We start from the raw sequence: 25,952 nt of genomic DNA, 5'->3' as shown, positions 1-25,952 counted from the left end.
GAAAATTTCCTGATAGATGTCATCAGTGTTGGGAATTGAACTAAATAATTCAGGACAAAAAGGCCAATTTCACATGTCACTTCTTGAGTCTTGAATTACCTGGATTTTCTGCCTTCTCTGCCAGAATTTAGTTTGTAATTATCAGTATTCCATTTTATATTGTACTATGTAGATAAAGGCAAAAAATATTACCCAAACAGTACCTGCAGTATAGTGCAGTGCAGTGCAATGGACCATTAAAGGTGGGAGCCCATTTGGCAGCATAAAGGAAACGGTTTAGTTCACTGAAATCAATAAACTGTAGTTAGAGTCCTCTCAGAAAATTTTGCTTAAAGGGTTAGTACTAAAATTCAAAATTCTTGGAGCATATGATAGCATGCAATAACTATGACATATTTCTGAAAACCATTTGATTCTTTTCCTTTTCTCAGGTCATTTGATTCATTTATTTCTTTGAGTTTTTTTTCTGTCTTGGAAAGATGTATCACAACTTACATTCTATTATAATAGCCTTCAAAAACTTAAGGTAAATTCCATGTAATTGACCTTGGAAGATCAAAAGTTCAATGTATCTAAACATTAAATTGACATTAGTCAGTTTGGAATAGTGCATGGAACACCAAATACAATGTTAGAAATTCTGTATTCAAATTCTACGTCTAAAAATTATTGACTGTGTTATAATCAGAAAGACATTTTAATTCCCATGAATATAAGTTCTCATCTCCAAAAAGGGGAAAATAATAGTTGCTCCATCTAATATACAACTTTGTTTTGGAGAATATGCTATTCAAATAGGAATTTTTATGATTTATTTTAATGATGCATAATGAATATCATTAAAGAATTCTATCATCTTTTGCAAGGTTTCCTGATGTAAAAAACAAAACACCAGACTTTATCCTAGCAAAGTAACTAATTTGTATTTTACCCATAATACCTAAGATACTCTCATGTTAATTTTATGGGGGGAAAATATGGCTAGATGGCAGTACAGTTGGGTAGATTCATAACTGGTTGAATGGCGACACCAAGGAGTAATCATTAATTGCTCAAAGTTAATTTACAATAGATTAGGTTTGCAATAGAACGTCCCAGGGATACATGATTTAACCTGTTCTGTTTAACATTTTTATACACATGTACAAAAATATATATTTGTGTGTATATGCATATATATGTATTTTTGTGTGTATATATATATATATATATCCATATCTGTATCTATATCTATATGTGTGCATAGATACATACACTTTGGATAAAAGCATGGCATCTAGCCATGCTTATCATTTATCAAACTGGAAGATGACACAAAGCTCACACTTGCATGATAGAATCAGAATACAAAAGCATCTTGTCAAATTAGAAACAGATTCATATCAAAAAAACGTGGATTTTAAGAGAAATACATGTAAAGTTTTAACATTAAAAAAAAGCAACATCAAACGTAGAAAGGGGAGAAATAACAAGACAGCAATTCATGCTAAAAAAAAAAAACAGAGCTGGAACTTTTTGTAGAGAGAAAGCTCAGTGTAAATAAAATATGTGATACAGTACCCAAAGGAGCCAAGATGACCTGCACTGATTCTACATTGAGATTCAGAAAGTCAAGAATGAGAAGGATGAACATTTCTCAAACAAAATCAGATATAAACAATTGGAAAAATAGCAATTGCTCATAGGTAGGCTGAGCTAATATAATAAAAATGACAATTTTGCTTAAATGAGTCTACTTGTTTAATGCCATACCAATCAATCTGCCAAAATATTATTTTATAGAGTTGGAAAAATAACAAAATTCATCTGGAAAAAAAATACAAAGTCTGGTGGCTTACCAGTACCAAATCTAAAACTATATTATAAAGCAGCAGTTATCAAAACCATTTGATACTGGCTAAAAAATAGAGTGGTGGATCAGTGGAACAGGTTAGATACACATGACACAATAATCAATGACTACAGTAATTTAGTATTTGATTAACTCCCAAACTCTGGCTTCTAGAATAAGAACTTACTATTTGACAAAAATTGCTGGGAAAACTGGAAAACAGTATGTCAGAAACTTGGCATAGATCTATATATCATAATACCTACCAAAATGAGTTCGAAATGGGTATATGTTTTGAGCATAAAGTGATATCACAAACAAATTAAGAAAGCAAGGGATAATTTACCTGTCATATCTTTGGAGAAGAGAGGGATTTATGATCAAAGAACTAGAGAACATAATGGAATACAAAATGGACAACTTTGATTACATTAAATTAAAGAGTTTTGCACAAACAAGATTAAAAGGGAAGTAAAAGGCTGGGAAAATTTTATAGTGAGTTTCTGATCAAGTTCTCATTTCTAAAATACATAAAGAACTGTGTCAAATTTATAAGAATACAAGTCATTCCCCAATTGATAATCATCAAAGCATATGAACAGACAATTTTTTAGATGACAAAATTAAAGCCATCTGTCATATGAAAAAATGCTTTAAATCATTATTGATTAAAGAAATGCACATTGAAATAACTCTGAGGTGCTGCCTCACACCTCTCAGGTTGGCTAAGATGATAAGAAAACATAATGATAAATGTTGGAAGGGATTTAGGAAAACTGAGACACTAATGCATTGTTGTTAAGAGTTGTGAACTGATCTGGAGAGCAATTTGAACTATGTTTAAAGGACTATAAAACTGTGCATACTCTTTGACCTAGCAATGCCATCGCTGGGCAAGTACCCCAAGAAAATCGTAAAGGAGGGGAAAAGACCAACCTGTGCAAAAATGTTTGTAACAACTCTTTTCATGTTACCAAAGAACTGGAAAATAAGGAAATGACCGTCAATTAGGGAATGGCTGAATAAATTGTGGCGTATGAAGGTAATTGAATATTACTGTTCTATAAAAAATAAACAAGTTGGTTTTTAGAAAGGCCCAAAAAGATTTATAAGAATAGATGCTGAGTGAAACAAGAAGAACCAGGAATACATTGTACACAGTAACAACAAGAATGTGCAATGATCAACTATGAAAAACTTGGTTCTTTTCAGTGATTCAGTGATCCAAAACAATCCCAATAGACTTTGGACAGAAAATGCCATCTGCCACCAGAAAAGAACTATGGAGATTGAGTGTAAATCCACATATGCTATATTCAGTTCTTTTTTTCTATTTTTTTCTCTCTTATGATCTTTCTCTTTTGTTCTGATTATTCTCTCCCAACACAATTCATAAAGAAATGTGTATTAAAAAATAAAATAAATTTTTGGAGAAAAGGAGAAGGATGATAGACTTTTCCCACAAATCCTCTTAGGTTAGATCACATTCATTTCTGAGTGCCACATTTTAAGAAGGATATTGATAAATCAGAGAATATTCAAAGCAATGAAAGTGAAATTGTGTAGGACCTCTGGTTTGTGAGGATTGGTTCAAGGACCCAGGAATGCTTAGCCAGAGAAGAGATGACTGAGATCGAAATGATTACTATATTTATGTAACTGAACTGTTGTCAACATGTAGGAGAAGTTAGCTTTATTCTATTTGCTCCCAGAACAAAGAACTAGAAACATGGTCCTTGGGAAAGGCAAGGAAGAAAATATAAACTGATGTTAAGGGTCAGATTTGGACTCAATATTGTTAAAAGGTGTATATTCTAAAGAAGACTAATGCTGAACTAGTCTATACATAAGTCAAGATTGGCCTTGGCTCAAATAGTACAATTCTGCTTAGAACTAGTTTATTCTAATCCAGTAGAGAGGAGTGGTATGATACAGAAGAAGCCTGTCATTTTGTATAGAGTGCTAGTCTTGGAAATAAGAAGATCTGAGTTCAAATCTTATCTATGGCACCCATTAATTATATGAATCTGGACAAGTTATTCAAAAATTCTAGTTTTTTGTTTTTTTTTTTTAGTTTGCTCATTTCTAAAGTATGAATGAAAATAGTTTATAATACCTAACTCACAAGTCTCTTTTCCTTTGGGTCTAAATTTACTGAGAAGAAATGTCTATAATTTTTTACCACTGCTTTACCCACCATTCTCTCCTTGACCTTTGGAAATTTGGTTTCTGCATCACCTTTCCTGGAAACTTTGTCAAAGTCATCAATAACGTGTGACAACGGAAAAATCTTTTAAGATTCCACCATTTTACCTTCTCTCTTGACATCAGAAACATCACAGCTACTTGTTTTTCACTCTATTTTTTGTTGCCAATTTTGTTGTCAATTCAACAAATTCAACAAATCTTTCAAGTTGATTATGCAAAGTTCAAACACTTTTGCTAGTAGTCAAAACATTATGTACTTTGACTCGCTCCAATTTTGACAGTCTTATATTGTCTTCCTTAACTTACTTTATGTGAAATTGGGCTTTTCCCATTCAATATACATGGAAAGTTCAAATCAAATGATTTGCTCCATTAAACCTTCTCTGATATACACCATGCACTCATTAATTTACTTACCACATAAAATAATTTATATTGTATTTATATTACATTTATATCATGTTAAAATAATTTATATTCTAATCTTATTCTTCCACAACCATTGAGACTTGATGGGATAACAAGATTGGAATATGGTTCTGAATGAGTTCATGTTTCAAATGGTTATTAAAAAAACAACAAAGGATGGTGAAGTAATGTGGCCTATTAAAGAATTATAAGCATATGAGGAAACCCAGGCATTAAAATGTATAAGCAAAGTGAAAAGCATTTGGGTGAAGATTGATGGAGGTAGGTGCAGATGTAATCCTTTTTTTTTTTTTTTTTAAGTAGATTATACTATAAACCACCAGGACAGAAAAAGGAAATATATAAAATTGGAAAGCAATATTTTTTTAAAAGATGCAAAAGAATAGTGTAGTATTCAGTTTTCTAGATAATTCCATGAACGCTGTGTCTTCCAGAAGCAGAGTAGTAGAACATTTCTTGACTTGACTTATATCCTTCAAATGGAAAAGAAACCCCAAAATAAAAATTCTATTTGGATGTGATTATCAATACAAGGGAACTACTGGTTGCAGAAGCAGAAAGGATGCCAAACTTTATGATAAATGACCACTCATTTTTAGAATATGTGACAGGAAAAGAGAGGAAGGCAAACTAAAATGACATGACAGGGATTTAATTTAAGAGAGATTTTATTTCAAAGTGTTCAGGGGAAAGATAGGAAGGCTATATGTACAATAATTATGCAAAGAAAATCAATCCAGGAGGAGAAGGAAACTCTAAAGAATTAAATCTTGATGGCACAAGGAGAAAAAAGGGGAATTGCTTGAAGACAGTGATATAAATTCATAGAGAATTCATCAATAAATATGGCTTTTTAAAAAGTCAATCAAAATGCATTTATCAAACCCCTAATAGGACCAAGGCTCTACTAGGAGATAAGAATTCAAATGCAATTAAAAAATCCTATTCTAAAGGATTTTATTTTCCAACAGGAGAGACATCAAGGGATAAACTAAATAAATACAAATAGAGGACAATTAATCCAAGCTACTTTCAGAGAGAAGGTATTAGCAGTTGGGTTGGAATCATTAAAGTCTTTATGTAAAATCTAGAGTAAAATCAAGTTGTCTTGAAGGATGAGAAGAATTCCATGATATGAAACTGGAGACAGAAAGTATAATTGTGGCCCTGATGATGGCTAGGACCAAGGTACATTTCCATTAGAATTTCTGAATGTGTACATGAGGCAGGGTGAGAGATATAGGGAAAGAAAAAGGTTTATATAATGTCCAATGAATAAGGCTGGGAAAGGGGTAGAGGGTGTGTCCAGGAAAGACTAGTATTTCTGGTGTGAGGGCTGCCAAACTCTTTTCAGGACTGTTTTCTACTTCTTGTGGAAACTAAAGAAGCTGTAGCACTTACACAGTAAGTAAACAATTGGTAAACAATTTCAGCAGTCAGGCTAAACTAGGTTAAGGGAATTCAAATCCTTCTGTGAGTTAGTGAGTTGTCAACCCTAAGAACATAAAGATTTCCTGATGGAATGGGTAGATCAATTAGTTCTCATGGCCATGAACCCAGGCATTATGGAATGCTTAGAACTTGGTTAGACATTGTTGAAGCAAAGGTCATCCAATATATTTGGGACCATCACCAGCCATCTTAACTTTGTCCTGACATTGCATAGTGATGACTCTGGAAGAGAGTGAAACTGATGACTTCATACAATTCTTCCCCACTTAAATTCAATTTACACAATTTACAATTACAATTTAGAATCAAAAGATATTACCCATACCATTTTACCATGTCTACCTATCTCAAAGTCCTGTGGTAACAGACAAGTGACAAAGCAAGAGGTAAGGATATACTGGGAAATGTAGAAATAACCTTGCACACAGACAGCTCAGGCCATAGGGTCATCTTCTCACTGGATTTAGTAGTGGGATTCATTAGCTTTCTGGGTGTCTGAACAGCTTTTTCAGGATCACACTGTTCACCTCCTTGTGTTAGAAAGGGATTAGAAAAAATGCCCTAAAAATCGCCTAATTACTCAACCGTGGCTTGCTTACCATGGCAGGGCAGAGATCCTACTCTATGGTCAAAACACATAAAAAAAGTACAAAAACTTTTGCAAAGATGACTTTACTCACCATTAGCACATGGAATGCATCCACATTTATAGACAATACAAAATCAAGTAGAATTCAAAAGAAACATGAGATGTGCAAATTTAGAGAATCCAACCCAAATGTTCACTCAGATTGTTTGAACTTGTAATGTTCTAATTAATTGCAGTAGGACAATTTGACTCTTAACATAGTGATTTCATTTTGGTTTTCCTTAAGGATAACAACCAAGGCTGGAAAAACAGATTATGATCAGGTTTGAACAACTTTAAAAAGTAAAAGAGAATAATAATAATAAAAAAGTAAAAGAGAATAATAATGAGATAATCATATTCAAGAAACTATAGGAGGGTCCACTAGAATTTAGTAACTAGGGAAGTGATTCAGTAGCATATGAATTTAAGAAAAATCACTTCAGGGGCTATGTGGACAATAGATTGGAATAAAGGGAAAATTAAGGGAGACCAATTAGAAGGATATCTCAACAATCTAAGAAAACATCTCTTAAAAAGAGATTGGGGGGGGGGAAGTGATGAAGGTCTGAACAAATGTTCTGCCTTTGTGAGGAAAGAAAGAAGTCTGATGTGAGAAATGGTATGGATGTAGAAACAGCAAGATTTAGAATTTGAATGGACATGTTGGATGAGGGGGAATGAAGACTTCAAGATTTGAAATATAAAAAAACTGGAACTGTCAAACAGAAATAGGCAAGTCTGGAAGATAATTCTGTTTTGGACATGTTGGGTTTGAGATATCTCTGAAACATTTAGTTTGAATCACTGGCTGATAGTCAGCTGGTGATGTAGAATTGGCGATCTGGGAAAAAATAAAGACTAGAATCACCAATCTCAGAGTCATTTAAATAGAGATGATAGTTAAGTTCATGGGAACTGATGAGATCATTGAAAGAGAGAGTATAGATTGAAGAAGGTCTAGTATGGAGCCTTGGAGAACACCCACAGTTAGAGAACATGATAAAGATAAAAGCTCAGCAAAGTGATGAAAGAGGAGTGATTAAACATTTAAAAAGAGAACCAAGAGAGAGTAAAATCACCAAAATGCAGTGATGAGAGATAAATGCAGGAGGAGAGGGTCTATTACAGAAGATGAACACAAGGGAAGGTAATAGAGTGTGGTTTAGTACTATAGGAAAAGTGTCAGGAACAGATACCATAATTAACTGAGGAAAAGGAAAGTTAAGATTAACAAAAAGAGCTTTTTAAAATATGTGATCTATTAGTACAGAAGCTGAGGAATGGAAAGGTGGAGATGGACAATTATTTGCTTTTGTTTCCTCCTTCAAACTGAATGACTTGTGAATGGAATATGACAAAACAAAGATGGCTGATAGAGAATTGAAATTCAAGATAAATAGGTAGTAAGAAAACACAGTTTCCCTGAATGAATGCAAATTACCTGGTTTTGATGAACACTTAGTCAATTAGCATTTATTAAGTATCTACCAAGGGCCAGACACTGTGCTAAGAAGTGAGTAGTAAAAAAAAAAAAAAAAAAAAAAAAAAAAAATTGAGAAAATGTCAGTAAAATGTGAAAAATAGTGGCAAACATGAGAAGTACTAGAAGAATGTAGAAGAGCAAATGTCCTATTTTTCAAAAAAAAAAAAAAACAAAAGAATATAGTGTACATATTAAAAGCCAGTGAGCTTTAATTCCTGATAAAATTCTAAAGCCAATTATTAAAGAGATGGTTTGTGATCATCTAGAAAAGAAAGCAGTAAATACAATGAGCCAATACAATTTCATTAAGAACAAGTCATGCTACTAAATAAACTTTTTTTTTTTTTAATATTTAGCACGATTACCACATAAGAAGAATTCTGAGGTTTGTCTGATTTTAACCAAGTATTTGATGAAGTATTTTGTGCTGTTCTTATGGGAAAAAAAGATCTGTGAGATAGGCAATATATAGTTAGCAGAATTCAGAACTGGTTGACTGGGAAAGTCAAAGTTAATAATGGTTTAGTGTTGACTTTTTTTTTTTGAAGCAATTAGGGTTAAATGACTTGCCCAAGGTCACACAGCTAATAAGTCTTAAGTGTCTGAGGTCTGATTTGAATTTAGGTACTCTTGACTTCATAGTTGCTACTCTATCACTGTGCCATCTAGCTGCCCTATATATCAACTTGACAGGTCTCCAATGGAGCTCCTAAGAGGTCTGTTTCTTGGCCCTGTGTTACTTAATATTTTTGTCAAAATCTAGGAAAGGGGGATAGTTGGTGACTTTTCAGATGACAGAAAGTTGGAAGGGATTGCCAGTATTCAGGATATAGAAAAATTCTGATAGTGCTGAATGCTTTGGGCAGAATCCATTAAGATATACTTTAATAGATGAACTTATGACCTCACACTTAGGTTAAACTTCTAAATCTCACAAGAACAAGCTAAAGGAGGCATGGCTAGATAGCAATTGGTAGCCTACATACATGAAACCTTAGTAATAGTACAGTGGGGAAGTTGAAAGAAGTTTTGGCTTTTATGTATCTCATAACTTATATATTCCCCCAATTAAGGGATTGACTATATTTCACTCCCAAATCAAGTGAAATTATTTTCTTCTTCTTTTATATTATACCAATTCTCCTACTTCCTTTCTATCAACATGACTGAATGAATAACTGCAAAAGTATTTATACAGAAGCAACATTGTATAGAAAAGAGTATTAGAGTCAGGAGATGATTTAAAATCTTCAATACTATCTCATCCTTTTCATTTCTGCCTACTGTTTTCCCTGATTTTCTTAAAATTGCAACCAAAATCCTATATTTTATAAAAAAGTCTTTCCTAACCTCTTTTAATTCTAGTGTCTTCTCTCTGTTGATTATATATTACTTGTTCTGCATTTAGTTTGTATATATACATTTGTTTATTCTCTTCCCCATTATATTGTAAAAAACTGTCTTTTGCTTTTTTATATATATCCCTAGCACTTGACACAGGGCCTAGTATGGGGTATGTGCTTAATAAAAGTTTATAGATTAATAGATTTGTATTTTAAAAAATCAGGGATTGAGTACTACAAGCTCAGGATGAATCAACAAGTTGACAAGGTAGCAAAAGTAAGATTATTGGAATGCACTAAAGAAAAGATAGATTCCAGGAAAAAGGAGGTTATAATTCCCTATATTTTAACCTGGCTAGAAAACAATTGGAATATTGTGTTTAGTTGTAGGGAAAGATACTGATAAAATCAAAATCATAAAGTGGACCACCAGTCTTGTAAAGGCTTTGGCTGTATGATATATGATGAGTATTTGAAGGAACTAGGAATTTTAGTTTGGAAAAGAGAGAAATTAAGAGAGCACGTGATATCTGTGCTTAAGTATTTGGAGGATTGCTGTGTGGAAGAGACATTAGAGTTTTTCTCTTTGTCTCTGGAGGCAGTTAGAATCTCTAACTGAAAAGAATTAAATTTAGGCTTGCTATCAGGGTAAAAAAAAAAAACACTTTTTAACAATTAGGTGTAGTTGAAAAGTTGATGAGTTAAAAAGTATAATGAGCTATTTCAGAAGATACAGGGTTATCTTCATTGGAAGTCTTTGAGCAGAAGGTGGATGACTCCCTGTTAGGTATTTTGTAGTAGGGGTTCTCTTCAGGTTTGGATTGGACTAAATAACTACCAAAAATTCTTTGACTTTTAAAATTTAATGTTATAAGTCTTCATGAAATCAGAAGCTGTTTCCTATCTAAGCATGCCATCTCTCCCATTACCTTGCACAAAACTCTGCATATTGTTAAAACCCTTTAAAAATGCAAAGAAGGGCAGTGACAGTGGATAGAGCACCAACCTTAGAATACTGAGGGTTTGAATTTAACTCTGACCTCAGACACTAGCTGTGTGCCTCTGGCAAGTCACTTAACCCTGATATATGTGTGTGTGTGTGTGTGTGTGAGAGAGAGAGAGAGAGAGAGAGAGAGAGAGAGAGAGAGAGAGAGAGAGAGAGAGAGAAAGAGAGAGAGAGAGAGAGAGAGAGAGAAGAAAAGAAAGAAAAAAAAGAACAGAATAGAAAAGAGAACAGAGCAGAACAGAACATAATAGAAAAGAAAAGAGAACAGAACAGAAAAGAAAAGAAAGGAAAAAAAAAAGAAGAAAAGAAAGGAAAAGAAAAGAAAAGGCCAAAGGCTCTTTCTAGGCTCAGTTCTACTTTAACTGGCTGGGTAGATTTGATCTTCCATATTTCTAATCTAGGCCACTTTGCCTCTCCATAGGTCAGTCTATGATGAAGTAAGTAATATAAAGTTTTCTAATAAATAAAGTTAGTAGTTTCTACATTTGCCTTTGAAAAGATGACACATTAGTTCTAACTTTTGAATTTTAGAACATTTTATATTCTCAGAAGGACATAACTATTTTGTAACCCAACAGGAAATACAGATTTAAAAAACCTATTTTAAAAAGTTATTTTAAAGTATCTTCTATAGAAGTAGTCTATTACCTTCTTATCTTTTCCCAGAGAAAGCAACTGAATATTAGATTGAATTTTTAAGAGTCCATCCTAGTTTTTTGGCATTACAAAGACTGCTTACATCTGGGCTGCTCTATCAATTTTGATTATGTCCTCATTTTATCATTTAAATCAGTAAAAATATTTATGATGGTATGATGAATGTTTCATTAATAATACTAAAATCATTGAACATGGAAATCACTTAGCCCATAAGTAGCACAAAATATTTTAATTGATTGCTATCAGACATTTAGGTTCTTTCTTCCTGATGCCAAACACCTGTATGAAAACTGAAATCTTCAGCAAATGATCCCAACTATCCAGATGTTTAGTACCATGTACAGGAAAAAAAATGGGTGCTCAGCTGAATTTCAAAGACTCTCTCTAGATATTTGGCCCCACACAGACACAGCTAGTATCTACAGAGTCAAAGCTTGTGTCACCAATGTCTAAGATCCAAAGAACTTTCTAGATGTCAATCCATTTAAGATTGTGATATCTGTTTATATTATTACAATGCTAATTTTGAAATTTGCATTCACATAACATCCATCCAAGTGTCTCAAAATTATGTGAATCCTTTTGTGAGAGACAGAGAAAGAATGGGGGTGGAGAGGGAGAGACAGAAAGAGAGAGAGAGAAAGGAAGAGGGAGACGAAGACACATACACAGAGATAAATAGAGAGAAAATGAGAGAGAGAGAGACACACACACAGAGACAGCAAGAGAGAGGGGGGAACAGAGAGAGAGGGAAAGGAAGAGGGAGAGGGAGAGGGAGAGAGACAGAGGAGAAAGAGTGAGGGAGAGGAATGGAGGGAGGAAAAGGGAGGGGGAAAGTAAAGAGGGGGAGAGGGAGAAAGAGACTACAAAAATAAGGTAAGTAACCTATTGGTTATCACTTAGACTTGGTGGCACAGCATTCCAGGAAAAGAAGTTAGGTTTTCCCATGCCATATTTGAATGCTCCTCACTCAACTTGTTTTAATTCTATTTAATTCCAAAATCAAATGTTAAATGTTCCACCTTCAACAAAGGTTTTCTTAGTTTCTGATTAGAACAGTGAAAGAAAGGATGCAGGAATATTTAAGTCACAGATTTTAGAGGAAAATTTAAATTTCTCAAGAATGGGAAAGGCAGCATTTAATGTTTTTCTCTTTCCTAAATTGTTAAGCATAAACCTGAGCATAGCATAGGATCATTGATTCAGAGCCAGAAAGGATTTAGAGATAATTTATTTCAATATTCTCTTTTCACAGATGAAGAAACTGTAGTGAAGTTAAGTGAATTCTCCAAAATCACACAGCTAGCAAGTGGAATAAACAAGATTTAAACTAGATTTAGGTGCTGGAAATACTTTAAAAAAGAGAGAATGAAATACTTCCTGCCTTAAAAAATCTTGAAGCTTTTTTCTATATCAAATAATTGGATACTTATTAGATCTTTGCAGTCTTAACCTGGGATATGCAGAAGTTCAGTCTTTGCCCTTCTAATTCCTTCACTTTAATGAAGGGAGACTGGGGGAAATTGGCAATCCCACATATATATTTTAGCAGGTAGAATATCAGACCTTTCAGTCTAACATGCATCGTGAATACTACCATCTGTGCAACCACAGTGGCAGCCTTGCCCCTCCACTTTGTTTTCCTTGCTCATCTTTCTCCATTCTGGTAATGGGTGGAAGGAGAAGATAATGTCTTTCAAGTTGCTTCTTCTCCATATTCCCAGTCATCAAAACAGAGTTATAATTATGATCTTGGAGAAGTCCACATATGTTTGTTTCTCTTTTAACTCACTTTATATTAGTTTTCTTTAAATGGTAGCTAGAGTGGGCATTGTAATGTGAATACCAAGATATCATCTATTTATTTATTTTGGTAGGAGAGGCAGATGTCTAATTCATGCCTTTGTGGAATATAACTTCCAGCTGAGTCCTCAACAAAGTGACCATACCAATCAGACATATAGGAAGTGGGATCTTGTTTGAAGCTCTTGTTGAAGAGAATGGGAGAAGAAGTAGGAAAAGAAGGGGAAAGAGGGAAGAAAGGAAGGAGAGGAGTAGAAGAAAAAACAGGAGAAAGTCTAGGGAGACTGAGGAAAGAACCTAATGGGTCTGAGAGGAGACTGATTTAAGGGGACTCAACCAATGGAGAGAAGATTAAATGGAGACAAAGGATGTATTGGAAGCAACAGTGAGTAGACTGGCAGTGTGGGAGTCAAGTATTAAGACTTTTTTTTCTCCAAGTATTAAGGATTGTGAAACTCATCATAATAATGTATCAATATTTCAGCTTTCATCTTTTCTTGATATAGGACTCATCAATGCAAATACCAATTGCTCTATGTCTCAGTAGATGGTTTTTCAAGAATAATAACTGATACACATAATGCTTTAAGATGATTACAAAGTACTTTACATGTATTATGTCATTTGATCCTTACAACAACATTTTGAGCTAGGTCACAGCAATGTCATTGTCCCCACTGTTCAGATAAAAGAATCTAAGACACAGAGAGGATAAGCAATCACATAGGATTAAGTAATTCAAGTTGTCCTAAATTTAATTTTATACTTTTTTCATTATGGTATACAGTTTTTAGTTCTAAGAGCTGCTTGTGTCCAGAAGAAATCATTTTTGCATTGAATCTGGTGATAAACCCTTCTGAACTTAAAGATACTTCTTGCTACCTCATGCTAAAGTTAAAATTTATGTAGCACTTTAAAGTTATCAAAGTTATTCTTTTAAACAAATATTGACTCATGTAATCATCAAAATGTTGCGAGTTGAATCTTATTTTCATTCTCATTTTACATATGGCAAGAAGAATGAAATGATGTTTTAAAATACCAAAAAATAATAAAATTAGAATAAAAAAGAAGAGAATTTGAAACATTTCATTAGGAAAAAAAAAACTGATATGGAGAACAGATTGAGGAGAGACAGTATAAGAATTGTCTGACTACTTGAAAGTCATGATAAAAAAAATCTGGATACAATCTTGCAAGAAATTATTAAGGAAAACTGCTGAAAGTTCTAGAACAAGAGGGTAAAATAGAAATAGGGAAAAAAAATCTATTCTTCGCTGACTGAAGGAGATCTTAGGAAGAAAACTTATAAAAATGTCATAACCAAATTTTCAAATTTCCAGGTTAAGGAGAAATTGTTGTAAGCAATCAAAAAAAATTAATATTGCAGCAATAGTCAGGATTTCTTCTATTCTAGAAGACCCTAGTTTGGGAACATTATATTTCACAGAGTGAAAGAATTGGAGTTGTACAAAAGAATAACTTATCAAGCAAAGTCAAGTAAAATTTAAAATGGAAAAGAATGGTCATTTGGTAAACTGAAAGACTTTCAGATACTTGTAAGAAAAAGGCTGGACTCCTTTTTGAAGTCTTTCCAAGTTGATAGGCCCTACCTAGGGATTTGGCTTTTTAAGAAGAGAATCTCATAATGCTACCCTGCCATGATGAAGCATGTTTCCCAGTTAGGTTTTTGTGTAAGGTCACAATAACAATAATAAAAAGGCCAACAATTATGATATCGTTGATATTAAATAAAGTATTACCTGTGTTTGGTCATTAAGAAGATTTTAAACTTACAGAGATAATGAATCTGGATATTTATTAAGTATTTACTATATTCCAAGCACACTGATGTATAAAGGAAACAAAGATTCTTTGATCCAATCTGGAGAAAACATGTAAATAATTGAATTAACAAATTGCATACTAGCTAAATTAGAAATTATCAACAGAGAAAAGGCACCAGAATTACATAAGTACACAAAAGGTTTCCTGTAGAAGGCAGTATTTTAGCTGAAACTTGAAGAAAGCCAGTGAAGCTAAAAGGTAGAGATGAATGGGAAAGCATCCCAATATGGTGGATGGCTGGTAAAGATGCCAGGTGTTAGGAGGTAATGTATCTTGTTTGAGAAAGGAAGGCCATTCATTGTTACTGGTTTTCATACTGAAGGTGGATAAGAAGACAGGAAAGGAATGTGTGTGTGTGTGTGTGTGAATTAAGAACTAGAAAATAAGGCAATGACCATCAATTTGGTAATGGCTGAACAAATTTTGGTATATGAATTGAATGGAAAATTATTATTCTGTAAGAAATGATGAAGGGGATAAAACTCTCATTGCTGTAATGATCACCTATATTTCTGTAATATTAATTATGCAGCTTGCTACCCGCCTCCTGTCATGTAGGAGGAGATATACATTTTTGGACAAGGCTACAATAGAAATTTGTTTAACTTGATTACATATGTGTTAGAAAGGCTTTTTTTTTTTTCTTTTTTGAAGGGAGAGAGAATGAAAGGGTGCAGAAAGTAAATACTTAATAATATTAAGCTTTTTGGGAATCAACCAATTATCTGACTACACATAGCTAACTCCGAAATATTAGGGCTGATTCCCCATGCCTGAAATACATGCTGTCCCATCTCTATGCTTTCTAGATTCCTTTGTTTCCTTCCAAATTGCTCAAGTGATACAAGTGATATGTCCATAAAGCTATTTTTTTTTTTTTTTTTTTTTTTTTTTTTTTTTTTTTTTACTAAGGCAACTGAGATTAAGTGACTTGCCAAGGGTCAAACAGATGGAAAGTGTTAAGTGTCTGATGATGGATTTGCACTCAGGTCCTCCTGACTTTAGGGCCAGCACTCTATTCACTGTTCCATCTAGCTGCCCCCATAAAGCATTTTCTAAAATTCTTAGCTAATAGGGTGTCCTCCCATCCAAAACTAACTCAAATTTATTTTGTATACACTTATTTATTATTATATTGTTTTTCTCTCTTGTTAAAATGTAAGGACCTTGAGGAGAGAAATTATTTTACTTTTTTTTGGTCATATCTCCAAAATTCCCACTGTGCCTGAAACATGCTAAGTGCTTAATAAATGTCTTTTGATTGCTTAGATGAATGATTTGAATATGTCTTATGAGCAGGTGCATTTCTTTTATCAGTATAAGCCACAAAGCCCCAAATATTTCATTCTGTACAATTTTTATTTATATCTGCTTTATAAATCTTCTACATAGGAAGCATCCTATTCCCTGGAATCTTTTTTCTGGATCTCTTACTATCAAGGGGGTATCAACCAATAGCTCAACAAGTATTTTTCAAATGCTTACTATTTTCCAGTACCCATGGTAAATGCCAAGGTTGTAAATATAGAGAATTTTAAACTATCCTATTCATAAGGAGCCTTCAGTTTCATGGAGAACATGATAAATAGAATCCTTATATAAATACATATAGAATAAATATAAGCTAATAAACAGAGTTTGCTTTCTGAGCTTGGACTGGATTTATATTTATATTTAATTTATATTGATATTTATATTTAATTATATACTGTGATTTGTACTGGATAATATTCAGCTTGGGGGGATTAAGAAAATTTTAATGCAGAAGATGATGCCTGAGATACATCTTAAATGAAGAAAAGAATATTTTGAAGGAGAGGTAATGATGGAGGAGTGCTAAAAAGTACAGTGGATAGACGATTGGATTTAGAGTCAGGAAGACTTGAATTCAAATCCTATTTTAAACATTTACTATATGACTCCAGACAAATGGCTCAACTTCCTTCAACCTGTTTCCTCATCTATAAAATGGGTATAATAGCAACTACCCATAGGGTTACTTGTAAAGATCAAATGAGATAACTTATATGAAGCACTTTGTAAATGTTATAGTGCTATATATATATATATATATGCTAGCTTTTATCATCATCATATTTATCATCCTCATTATTCTAGCCACAGAGGATGACTAGTATGGAGGTTCAGAGATAGCCATAGAGTGCCATGAATAGACAACAGAGAAGAGGTCAGTTTTTCTGGATTACAATGCGTGAGACAAGATAATATCCAATGGAGTTCAAAAGATAGTATGGGGTCACCTAAACAAAGGAGATTATATTTTATCCTAAAGGCAAAAGAAAGCCATTGGAGTTGGTTGAATAGGGAAACCACACAGTTAGATTTGAGCTTAAGAATGGAAAAATAGCAGCAATGTATAGGAAAAAACTGGAATGGGCAGAGATTTGAGTCAGGGGGATTAATTAGTAGGCTAATGATCTAGATGAGAAGCCAGGAGGGCTTGACCTAAGTCAGTAGTTGTGTTAGGGAAAAGGAGAAAACAGACACATTAATAGTCCAACTATTGTCTTATTCTCTCAATATCATACCTCTTTGGACATACATGTTAGCAGTGGTGTCTTTTATACTACTACCATGTAAAAATGGATAGATACATTCTGGCCTGTTCATAGCTATTATTTGTCTTTTCAGTGCCTACTAGGCTACTTGTAAATTTCATTCTTCTGAGATAGTGATGTTCCAATTCTTAGGAATAAAGTATTGTCAGAGGAATATTGGTGTTAAGAATATGATGTCACTGAAAGCTTTGGATAATTTCCCAGATACAATCAGGCCCAATCTTATATTACTCAAATATATCAGAATCAAGTACATAAGGCTCATGGGAGGCACTTAATAAATGTTTATGAAATGAAATATACCTGAGAATCTAATCATGAAGTCATCCGTATGTCACTCAAAGTCCAGAGTTTTTCCAAGATGATTCTGGGTTCATTTGAAACCTGTTTAGTATCAGCTCTGTAACCCTATCAGAGTTCTGCTTCCAAATGTAGAAAAATCACAGAAATTTAAAAATAAAATTTTATATCTAGATTTTCCCAAATGTAAATAAGAGCCCCTCTACTTTCCAGCAAGCAACTAAATAATATTGGTAATGGTTATAGCATAACTTTTATTTCTGTCACCATAGAAAATTTACAAGAAGAATTCTGGGAGTGGAGACAAGAAGGCAGAGTAAAGTTAGGAAGCTGGTCTAGCTCTCCCACTTTCTCTCAAAAACCATATGAAACCAAGCCTCTGAACAGAATTTAATGGAATGAAACCAATCCCCAGCTCAAGGTAGACTGGAAAAACTTTAGGAAAGGTGAGTCTCACTGGAATGAAAAGGGTATTCAGTCCAGCTTAGACAGCCTCTGGGAAAGCCAGTGAGAAGGTATTTCATCACAACAAAGCAGCTACTGAGACCCTTGATTTTGACTCAGTAAAAGACCAAATCAGTGGGGCAGCTTCCAGAGTCCAAGCTCAGAAAACAAACTCTGGGAAACCAGGTGTTTCCTAGAAAGAGCAAGCAAAGCTACCCCCTGAAAACATAAGGGGTCCCTGTGCTCAAAGTCAAGGCTCAGACCTCCAATGGAAGGTTAGCACAGCTCCCCATTTACCCTAAGAGCAGAGCTCAACCATAAAAGTAAAAAAGGAGGAAATACGAAAAGAAAAGGAAATAAAATGAGCAAGAAACAGAAAAGAACCTTAACCATAAAAAGCTATTTTGGTGATAGGGAAGACCAAACACCAACTCAGACAGGGACAAAATGTCCACAGAGGAAAACTCAAAGACTGATATGAATTGGTCTCAAGCCCAGAGCAAATAAGAGAGATAGAAGAAAAATGAGAAAAGAAATGAGAGGTATGTATGAGAGAGTTAACAGCTTGGAAAAGAAAGGAAAAAAATGATTGAAGGAAACACCTTAAAAAATACAATTTGGCAAATGCAAAAAAAATCCACTGAAGAAAACAAAATCTTCAAAAGTAGAATCAAACAAATGGAAAAAAGAGATACAAAAGTTAACTGAAGAAAAGCATTCATTAAAAACTAGAATGGGGCAAATGGAAGCTAATGATTCTATGAGAGAGTAAAAATCAGACAAATTAAAAAGAATGAAAAAAAATGGAAGAAAATTTGAAATACCTAATTGGAAAAACAACTCATTTGAAAAATAGATCCAGAAGAGAAAATTTAAAAATTATTGACATATTTGAAGGCCATGACCAAAAATAAAGAGCCTAGATATCATTCTACAAGAGATTATTAAGGAAAACTACCCCAGTGTTCTAGAAAGAGGGGGAAATACTCATTCAAAGATTCTATCTATCACCTTCAGAAAGAGATCCCCCAAGAAAAACACCAAAGAACATTGTTGCAAAACTTCAGAACTATAATCTCAAGGAAAAAATTCTGGAAGTTGCCAGACAAAAACAATTCAAATATCAAGGGAAAATACTCAGGATTACTCAGGATATGGCAGCTTCTATAATAAAGGATCAGAGGGCCTGGAATATCATATTTTGGAAGGCAAAGGACCTAGGGTTACAAGCAAGAATTAACTACCCAGTGAAACTCAACATTATCTTTCAGGGGAGGTGATGGATCTTTAATGAAGAGACTTTCAATCAATTCTATTGAACAAAGCAGAACTAAGTAGAAAATTTAATCTACAAACACAGGACTCAAGAGAAGTATAGAAAGGGAAATGGGAAAACATTTATTATTAAAAGATTAAACTCTTTATATCCCTAGATGGGGAAACAGTATCTGTAACTCTTGAAAACTGTGTTACTGGGAAAGAAAGAAGTGAGTATCCTATGAATGGAGGGTGTGGTTCTGAATAGTCTCTGATGTGATGCTATCAAAGAAAAAGACATTAAGGCATGTGGAAAGTGTCTGTACTTTAAAAAGAGGAGGAAATGGGAGTTTAATGGGACAGTTAGATTACAAGAAGAGTCACAAAAGACCTATTACAAATAAGGGAAAGAAGGGAAGGGGATGAGCACTGCCTGAAGCTTGATCTTATCAGTTTTGGCTAAGAGGGAATAACTTAATCATTCAGTTAGGTATAGAAATTTATCTAGCTGTATAAAGAAGTAAGAGGAGAAAGAGGAAAGAAAAGCGAGAGGCAGGATAGAAGGGAGGGCAGAAAAACTAGGGAAAAGGTAAGAAAAGGGGGGAAGGGTTGACAGAAGACAAGGTAGTGGGTAGAATGGCTTAAAAACACTACTAGGGACTGAGTGGAAAGAGAGAACAAAAGTATATAAAGAGGAGAAAATCAGCTGGAGGTAAATACAGAGTAGTAATCAAAACTGTAAATGTGAATGATATGAACTTTCCCATAAAATGGAAGTGAATAGCAGAATACATTAAAAAACAGAATCCTATCAATTGTTCACACACACAAAAAAAACACATTTGACATAGAGAGACACAGACAGAGTAAAGATAAAAGGCTGGAACAGAATTTATTTTGCTTCAGCTGAAGTACAAAAAGCAAGGGTAGCAATTCTATTCAGATAAAGGAAAAGTAAAAATAGATCTTATTAAAAGAGATAAGGAAGGAAAGTACATCTTGACAAATCGTACTGTAAACAATGAAGCAGGTAAGGATACTAAATGTATAAGCATCAAATGTCAGAGCAGCCAAATTCCTAGATAAGATTTTAAATAAACAGCAAAATAAACGGCAATTTTAAATAAACCGCAAAACTGTAGTAGTAGGGAACTTCTACCTTCCTCTTTCAGAATCAGACAAACCACAAAATAAACAAGAAAGAAAGTAGAGAGCTTAATAGAATCCTGGAAAACCTAGACATAATAGACCTCTGGAGAAAACTGAATAGGGACAGAAAGGAATATACCTTTGGCAGTACATGGCACCTACACAAAAATTGATTATGTATTTGGATATATAAACTTCACAATCAAATGTAGAATGGCAGAAATAGTAAATGCTTCTTTTTCAGACCTCAGTGAAATAAAAATAATTGTCAATAAAGGGCCAGGGAAAGAAAGACTAAAAACAAATGCGAAATTAAATAAACTAATTCTAAAAAATGAGTGGGTGAAGTCATAGAAACAATACATAATTTTATTTAAGAGAATGACAATAATGACAACATGTCTCTAAATAGCTATATGAATAAAATAGATAAAGAGAACATAAATGAATTGGGCATAAAATTAAAAAAACTAAAAAAAAAGAACAAATTAAAAACTCCCAATTAAATATCAAACTAGAAATTCTGGAACTCAAAAGAGAGATTAATAAAATAGAAATTAAGAAAACTATTGAACTAATAAATAAAACTAAGAGTTGGTTTTATGAAAAAATCAACAAAATACATAGATTTTGGCTAATTTGATTAGAAAAAAGAAAGAAATAAAAAACAAATCACTAGCATTAACAATGAAAAGGATGAATTTACCACCAATGACAAAAAAAATTAAAGCAATAATTAGGAATTATTTTGCCCAACTGTATGGCAGCAAGTCTGACAATCTAACTGAAATGGATAAATATTTACCAAAAAATATAAATTGCCCAGGTTAACAGAAGAGGAAATAAATTACTTAAATAGTTTCATTTAAAAAAAAGAAATTGAAGAAGCCATTAATGAACTCCCTGAGAAAAAAAATATCCTAGGCCAGATGGATTCACAAGTGAATTTTACCAAACATTTAAAGAATACTTAATTCCAATACTATGTAAACTATTTGGAAAAATAGGTGAAGAAGGAATCCTGCCAAATTCCTTCTATGGTACAAATATGGAACTGATATCTAAACCAGGAAGAGGCAAAACGGAGAAAGAAAATTATAGCTCTACTTCCCTAATGAATATTAATTTTTTTTAAATTTTAGAATTTTTAGAAGAAATTTTAGCAGAAATTTTAAATAAAATATTAGCAAAGAGATTACAGCCACATATCAGCAGGATAATATACTATAACCAAATAGGATTTATGCCAGGAATTCAGGGTTGGTTCGATATCAGGAAAACAGTTACCATAATTAACCATATCAATAACAAAACCAACAGAAATCATATGAGAATCTTAATAGATGCAGAAAAAGCTTTTGACAAAACATAGCACCCATTCTTGTAAAAAAAAAAAAAAACACTAGAGAGTAAAGGCATAAGGGGAGCTTTCTTTAAATTAATGAGCAGTATCTGTCTAAAACCAACAACAAGCATTATTTGTAATGGAGAGAAGCTAAACATATTCCCAATAAGATCAGGATTGAAACAAGGATGTCCATTATTACTACTATTATTCAACATTATACTAGAAATGTTGGCTTTAGCAATAGGAAAAGAAAAAGAAATCAAAGGAATTCAAATAGGCAATGAGGAAATAAAACTATCACTCTTTGCAAATGATTTGATGATATACTTAAGAGAATCTTAGAAAAATGATCCAAAAACCTACTGGAAACAATTCATAGTTTTAGCAAAGGGGCAGGATACAAAACCCACACAAATCATCAACATTTCTGTATATTAATGACAAAGCCTATCAGCAAGAGATAGAAAGAGAAATTCCATTTAAAATTACTGTAGACAAAATAAAATATTTGGGGATCTAGCTGTCAAGACAAATTCAAGAACTTTATGAACACAATTACAAAACACTTCTAACACAAATAAAGTCACATCTAAACAACTGAAAAAATACCAATTGCTCATGGACATGCCGAGCTAATATAATAAAAATGACAATTCTGCCTAAATTGGTCTACTTTTTCAGTGTCATACAAGTCAAAGTGCCAAAAAATTATTTTACAGAATTAAAAAATTATAACAAAAGTTATCTAGAAGATGCAAAGGTCAAGAATATGAAAGGAATTAATGAAAAAAAAATACAAAGGATGGTAGCTTAACAATACTAAACCTAAAATTATATTATAAAGCAAGCACTCATCAAATCCATACAGTACTGGCACAGAAACAGAGTAGTGGATTAGTGGAATAAATTACATACTCATGACACAATAATCAAGGTCTATAGTAATCTAGTTTTTGATAAGCCCCCAAACTCTAATTTCTGGAATAAGAACTTAATATTTGACAAAAACTGGAAAATAATGTCAGAAATTCAACATAGACCTACATCTCACAACCCATACAAAAATAAGGTCAAAATGGGTACAACATTTGGGCATAAAAGATGATACCATAAATGAATTAGGAGAATAAGGAATAATTTACCTATTAAATCTCTGGGGAAGAGAGGAATTTATGACCCAAGACTAACTAGAGAACATAATGAAAGACAAAATGGACAATTTTGATTACATTAAATTAAAATGTTTTTGCATAAACAAAACTGACAAAAACAAGATTAAAAGGGAACTACAAAATCTTTACAGCCAGTATTTCAGATAAAGGTCTCATTTCTCAAATATATAAAGAATTGTATCACATTTATAAGAATACAAGTCATTCCCCAGCTAATAAAGCATATGAACAGACAATTTTCAGATGACAAAATTAAAGCTATCTGTAGTCATATGAAAAAATGCTCTAAATCACTATTGATTAGAGAAATGCAAATTAAAACAACTCTGAGCTATCACCTCAGACATTTCATATTGACTAACATGACAGGAAAAGATAATGCTAAATGTTGGAGAGGATGTAGGAATACTGGGACACTAATGCATTGTTGGTGGAGTTGTGAAATGATTCAACCATTTTGGAAAGCAACTTGGAACTATGCCCAAAGGGCTATCAACTGTGCAACCTTTTGACCAAACAATGCCATTACTAGGTCTGTAAGCCAAGGAAATCATAAAGGAGGGAAAAGAACTCACATGTGCAAAAATGTTTGTAGCAGCTCTTTTTGTGATAGCAAAGAATTGGAAAATAAGTAGATGCCCGCCAATTGATGAAAGGCTGAATAAATTGTGGCATATAAAGGTATTGGAATATTATTGTTCTATAAAATAATGATGAACAAGTTGACGTTAGAAAGGTTAGGAAAAATTTACATGAACTGATGATGAGTGAAACTAGAAGCAGGAATACATTGTACATAATAACAGCAAGAATATGCGATCATTAACTATGAAAGGCTTGGTTCTTCTCAGTGGTTCAGTGATCCAAAATAATCCCAGTAGACCTTGGACTGAAAATGCCATCTGCATCCTGAAAAAGAACTATGGAGACTGAATGTAAATCAACACATGCTATGTTAATTTTTTTTCTTTTTTTCTCTCTCTCATAGTTTTTACCCTTTGCTCCGATTTTTCCCTCCCAACATGAGTCATAAAGAGATGTATATCAAAAATAAATAAATTAATTAATTATTTGGCTTAAAAAATAGAAAGAAATTGCATAAGAAACAAAAGGCTAACAGGAACATATGAACAAATATAGGAAGCAGAAAACATCCAGAAAGCCTAGACAATTCACCAAACTCACTTGGAAGATAAAGGGATTTCACAATGAACAGTTAATTCTTAATAACTTTGATCCTGTACTATACAAGCAACTTACATCAACATCATGGAGGATAGACAAAAGTTAGGGATCTTGTCCTGAATCTCTACATGTCTTTGGTGCTTCAGAAAGAAGATCTTCCTTACTTTTATTCTCCATGAAGCTAAAGAAATCTTTCCCATTTGGATGACCTGAGCCCAACTCTGGAATTCAAGAGCTCAAGAATTTGGTACTATTTTAAAAATCCCTTTTCATTAGAAAACTAGATTGTGAAATCAAACTTTCTAAGAAAATAAATATCCTATTTTAGCATACAGAAGGCTGGGGTGCAAGAATGGTGCTGTTGAACTCCCCTCTTAAAATGAGTGCAGTCATGTTTGCCACTTTCTCCTCTGCTGAAAATCACCATTGTTTCTTTGGAAATTAGAGGGGAATTTCTACCTTACCTCTTGCTATATTCTGAGCTAATGTTCACGGGAAGGAAAGTACATGAAAAGGGACTAACCTAGAGGGCAGGTCCAGAGTTGACCAACTTCACAAATCATATTGATGATGCATTTCTCTGAAAAGAATTTGTCCTTCAGAGTCTCAATCATTAAGACAATCAGATGGATCTTCTATGTCTCCAGAAATAAGATAGGGTACGTACATCTCAGTAAGGTACAAACCTGCCAAAACTTGAGAAATGTCCACTTTGATAATGTCCATGTCTTATAAACCTTATTAAGGTGATTGGAAGATTTACTAAATTGATCCATTTTGCTGCTTTCATAAGAATATTTGGAGACATCATTGTCGGTGATTATGACTTTGTATTATTTTATGTCAGAATAATAAATACTAGTACTTAAAAGTATATTTTTTGGATTAGATATATTGGCCTTTGCTGAAATTTTGAAGTTGGAGCTTCTTTGTATACATTCTGATGCTCAGAGAAGCTATCTTGTGTGATAGGTTTCTACTTATTTTTTGGGGGGAAGGATTCATTTTATTTTCACTAATTTGGCAATTATCAACTATAAAAGCACATTTCCTTATATAAAAATTACTCCCAGCTTGATTTGATTTCTATACAAAGTGAATAAAAGAAAACTTGTTTAATAATTTAAATGAATCATTTTTACTATTGCAAAAAGTAGCCATTAATAAGTAATATAATTTTATGTTTCATTTGATTGCTAGATTTAAGAGATCTCAAAAATAGGAAAGTTAGGTCTCTGTCCTCATTTGTTTCTATGAGGGACAAAGAAGGGGAACATATAAAAACAAAATCTATTGTCATCATTCATGTTTCAATTACCTTCAAATTGGACTTCATGAGTTTAACTGGGTACATATGGAACAGGGTAATGGAGGCTGTGCAAATGGACCATATATCTTTTGTTTTCACAAATGATATTATCTGAGTTGAGAGGAGAGATGTAAGTTGCAATGTTTAGTGATGAATAGATAACAGAATATAAACACGAAGGACATTTCTTTCCTAAATGTGACAAAAGATGGAAAACAGAGGATAATTCAAATTAGAGTTGTCCAAACTTTCTATTGTATCATATTAGTAAGGAATAAAAGCCCCACAGATTTGTGGAATTTATATATTAGAGTGAAATTTCTCTAGAAAGATTTCCATACTTTTTTTTTTTCTTTTCTTTTCTTTTTTTTTTCTGAGACAATTGGGGTTAAGTAACTTGCCCAGAATCACAGCCAGGAAGTGTTAAGTGTCTGAGGCCACATTTGAACTCAGGTCCTCCTGTCCATATTTTGATTTTTAAAACAGATATATTAAGAACTGGTGATTACTATTGC

At 33.2% G+C, this 25,952-nt stretch overlaps 1 protein-coding gene across 1 annotated transcript in view; it reads right to left on the bottom strand.

The window, feature by feature from the left end:
- Window positions 1-24,854, bottom strand: part of PTCHD4 (patched domain containing 4) — a 40,543-nt gene extending 15,689 nt beyond the window's left edge. The window contains exon 1 of the mRNA XM_031968617.1: window positions 24,815-24,854. Within this exon, the coding sequence (XP_031824477.1) occupies window positions 24,815-24,854 (40 nt within the window). The remainder of the gene's footprint in view (window positions 1-24,814) is intronic.
- Window positions 24,855-25,952: the final 1,098 nt, after the last annotated feature.

This window comes from Sarcophilus harrisii, chromosome 4 (genome assembly GCF_902635505.1).
Source record: "Sarcophilus harrisii chromosome 4, mSarHar1.11, whole genome shotgun sequence".
NCBI lineage: Eukaryota > Metazoa > Chordata > Mammalia > Dasyuromorphia > Dasyuridae > Sarcophilus > Sarcophilus harrisii.
This window is presented reverse-complemented; position numbering and strand designations above follow the sequence as displayed.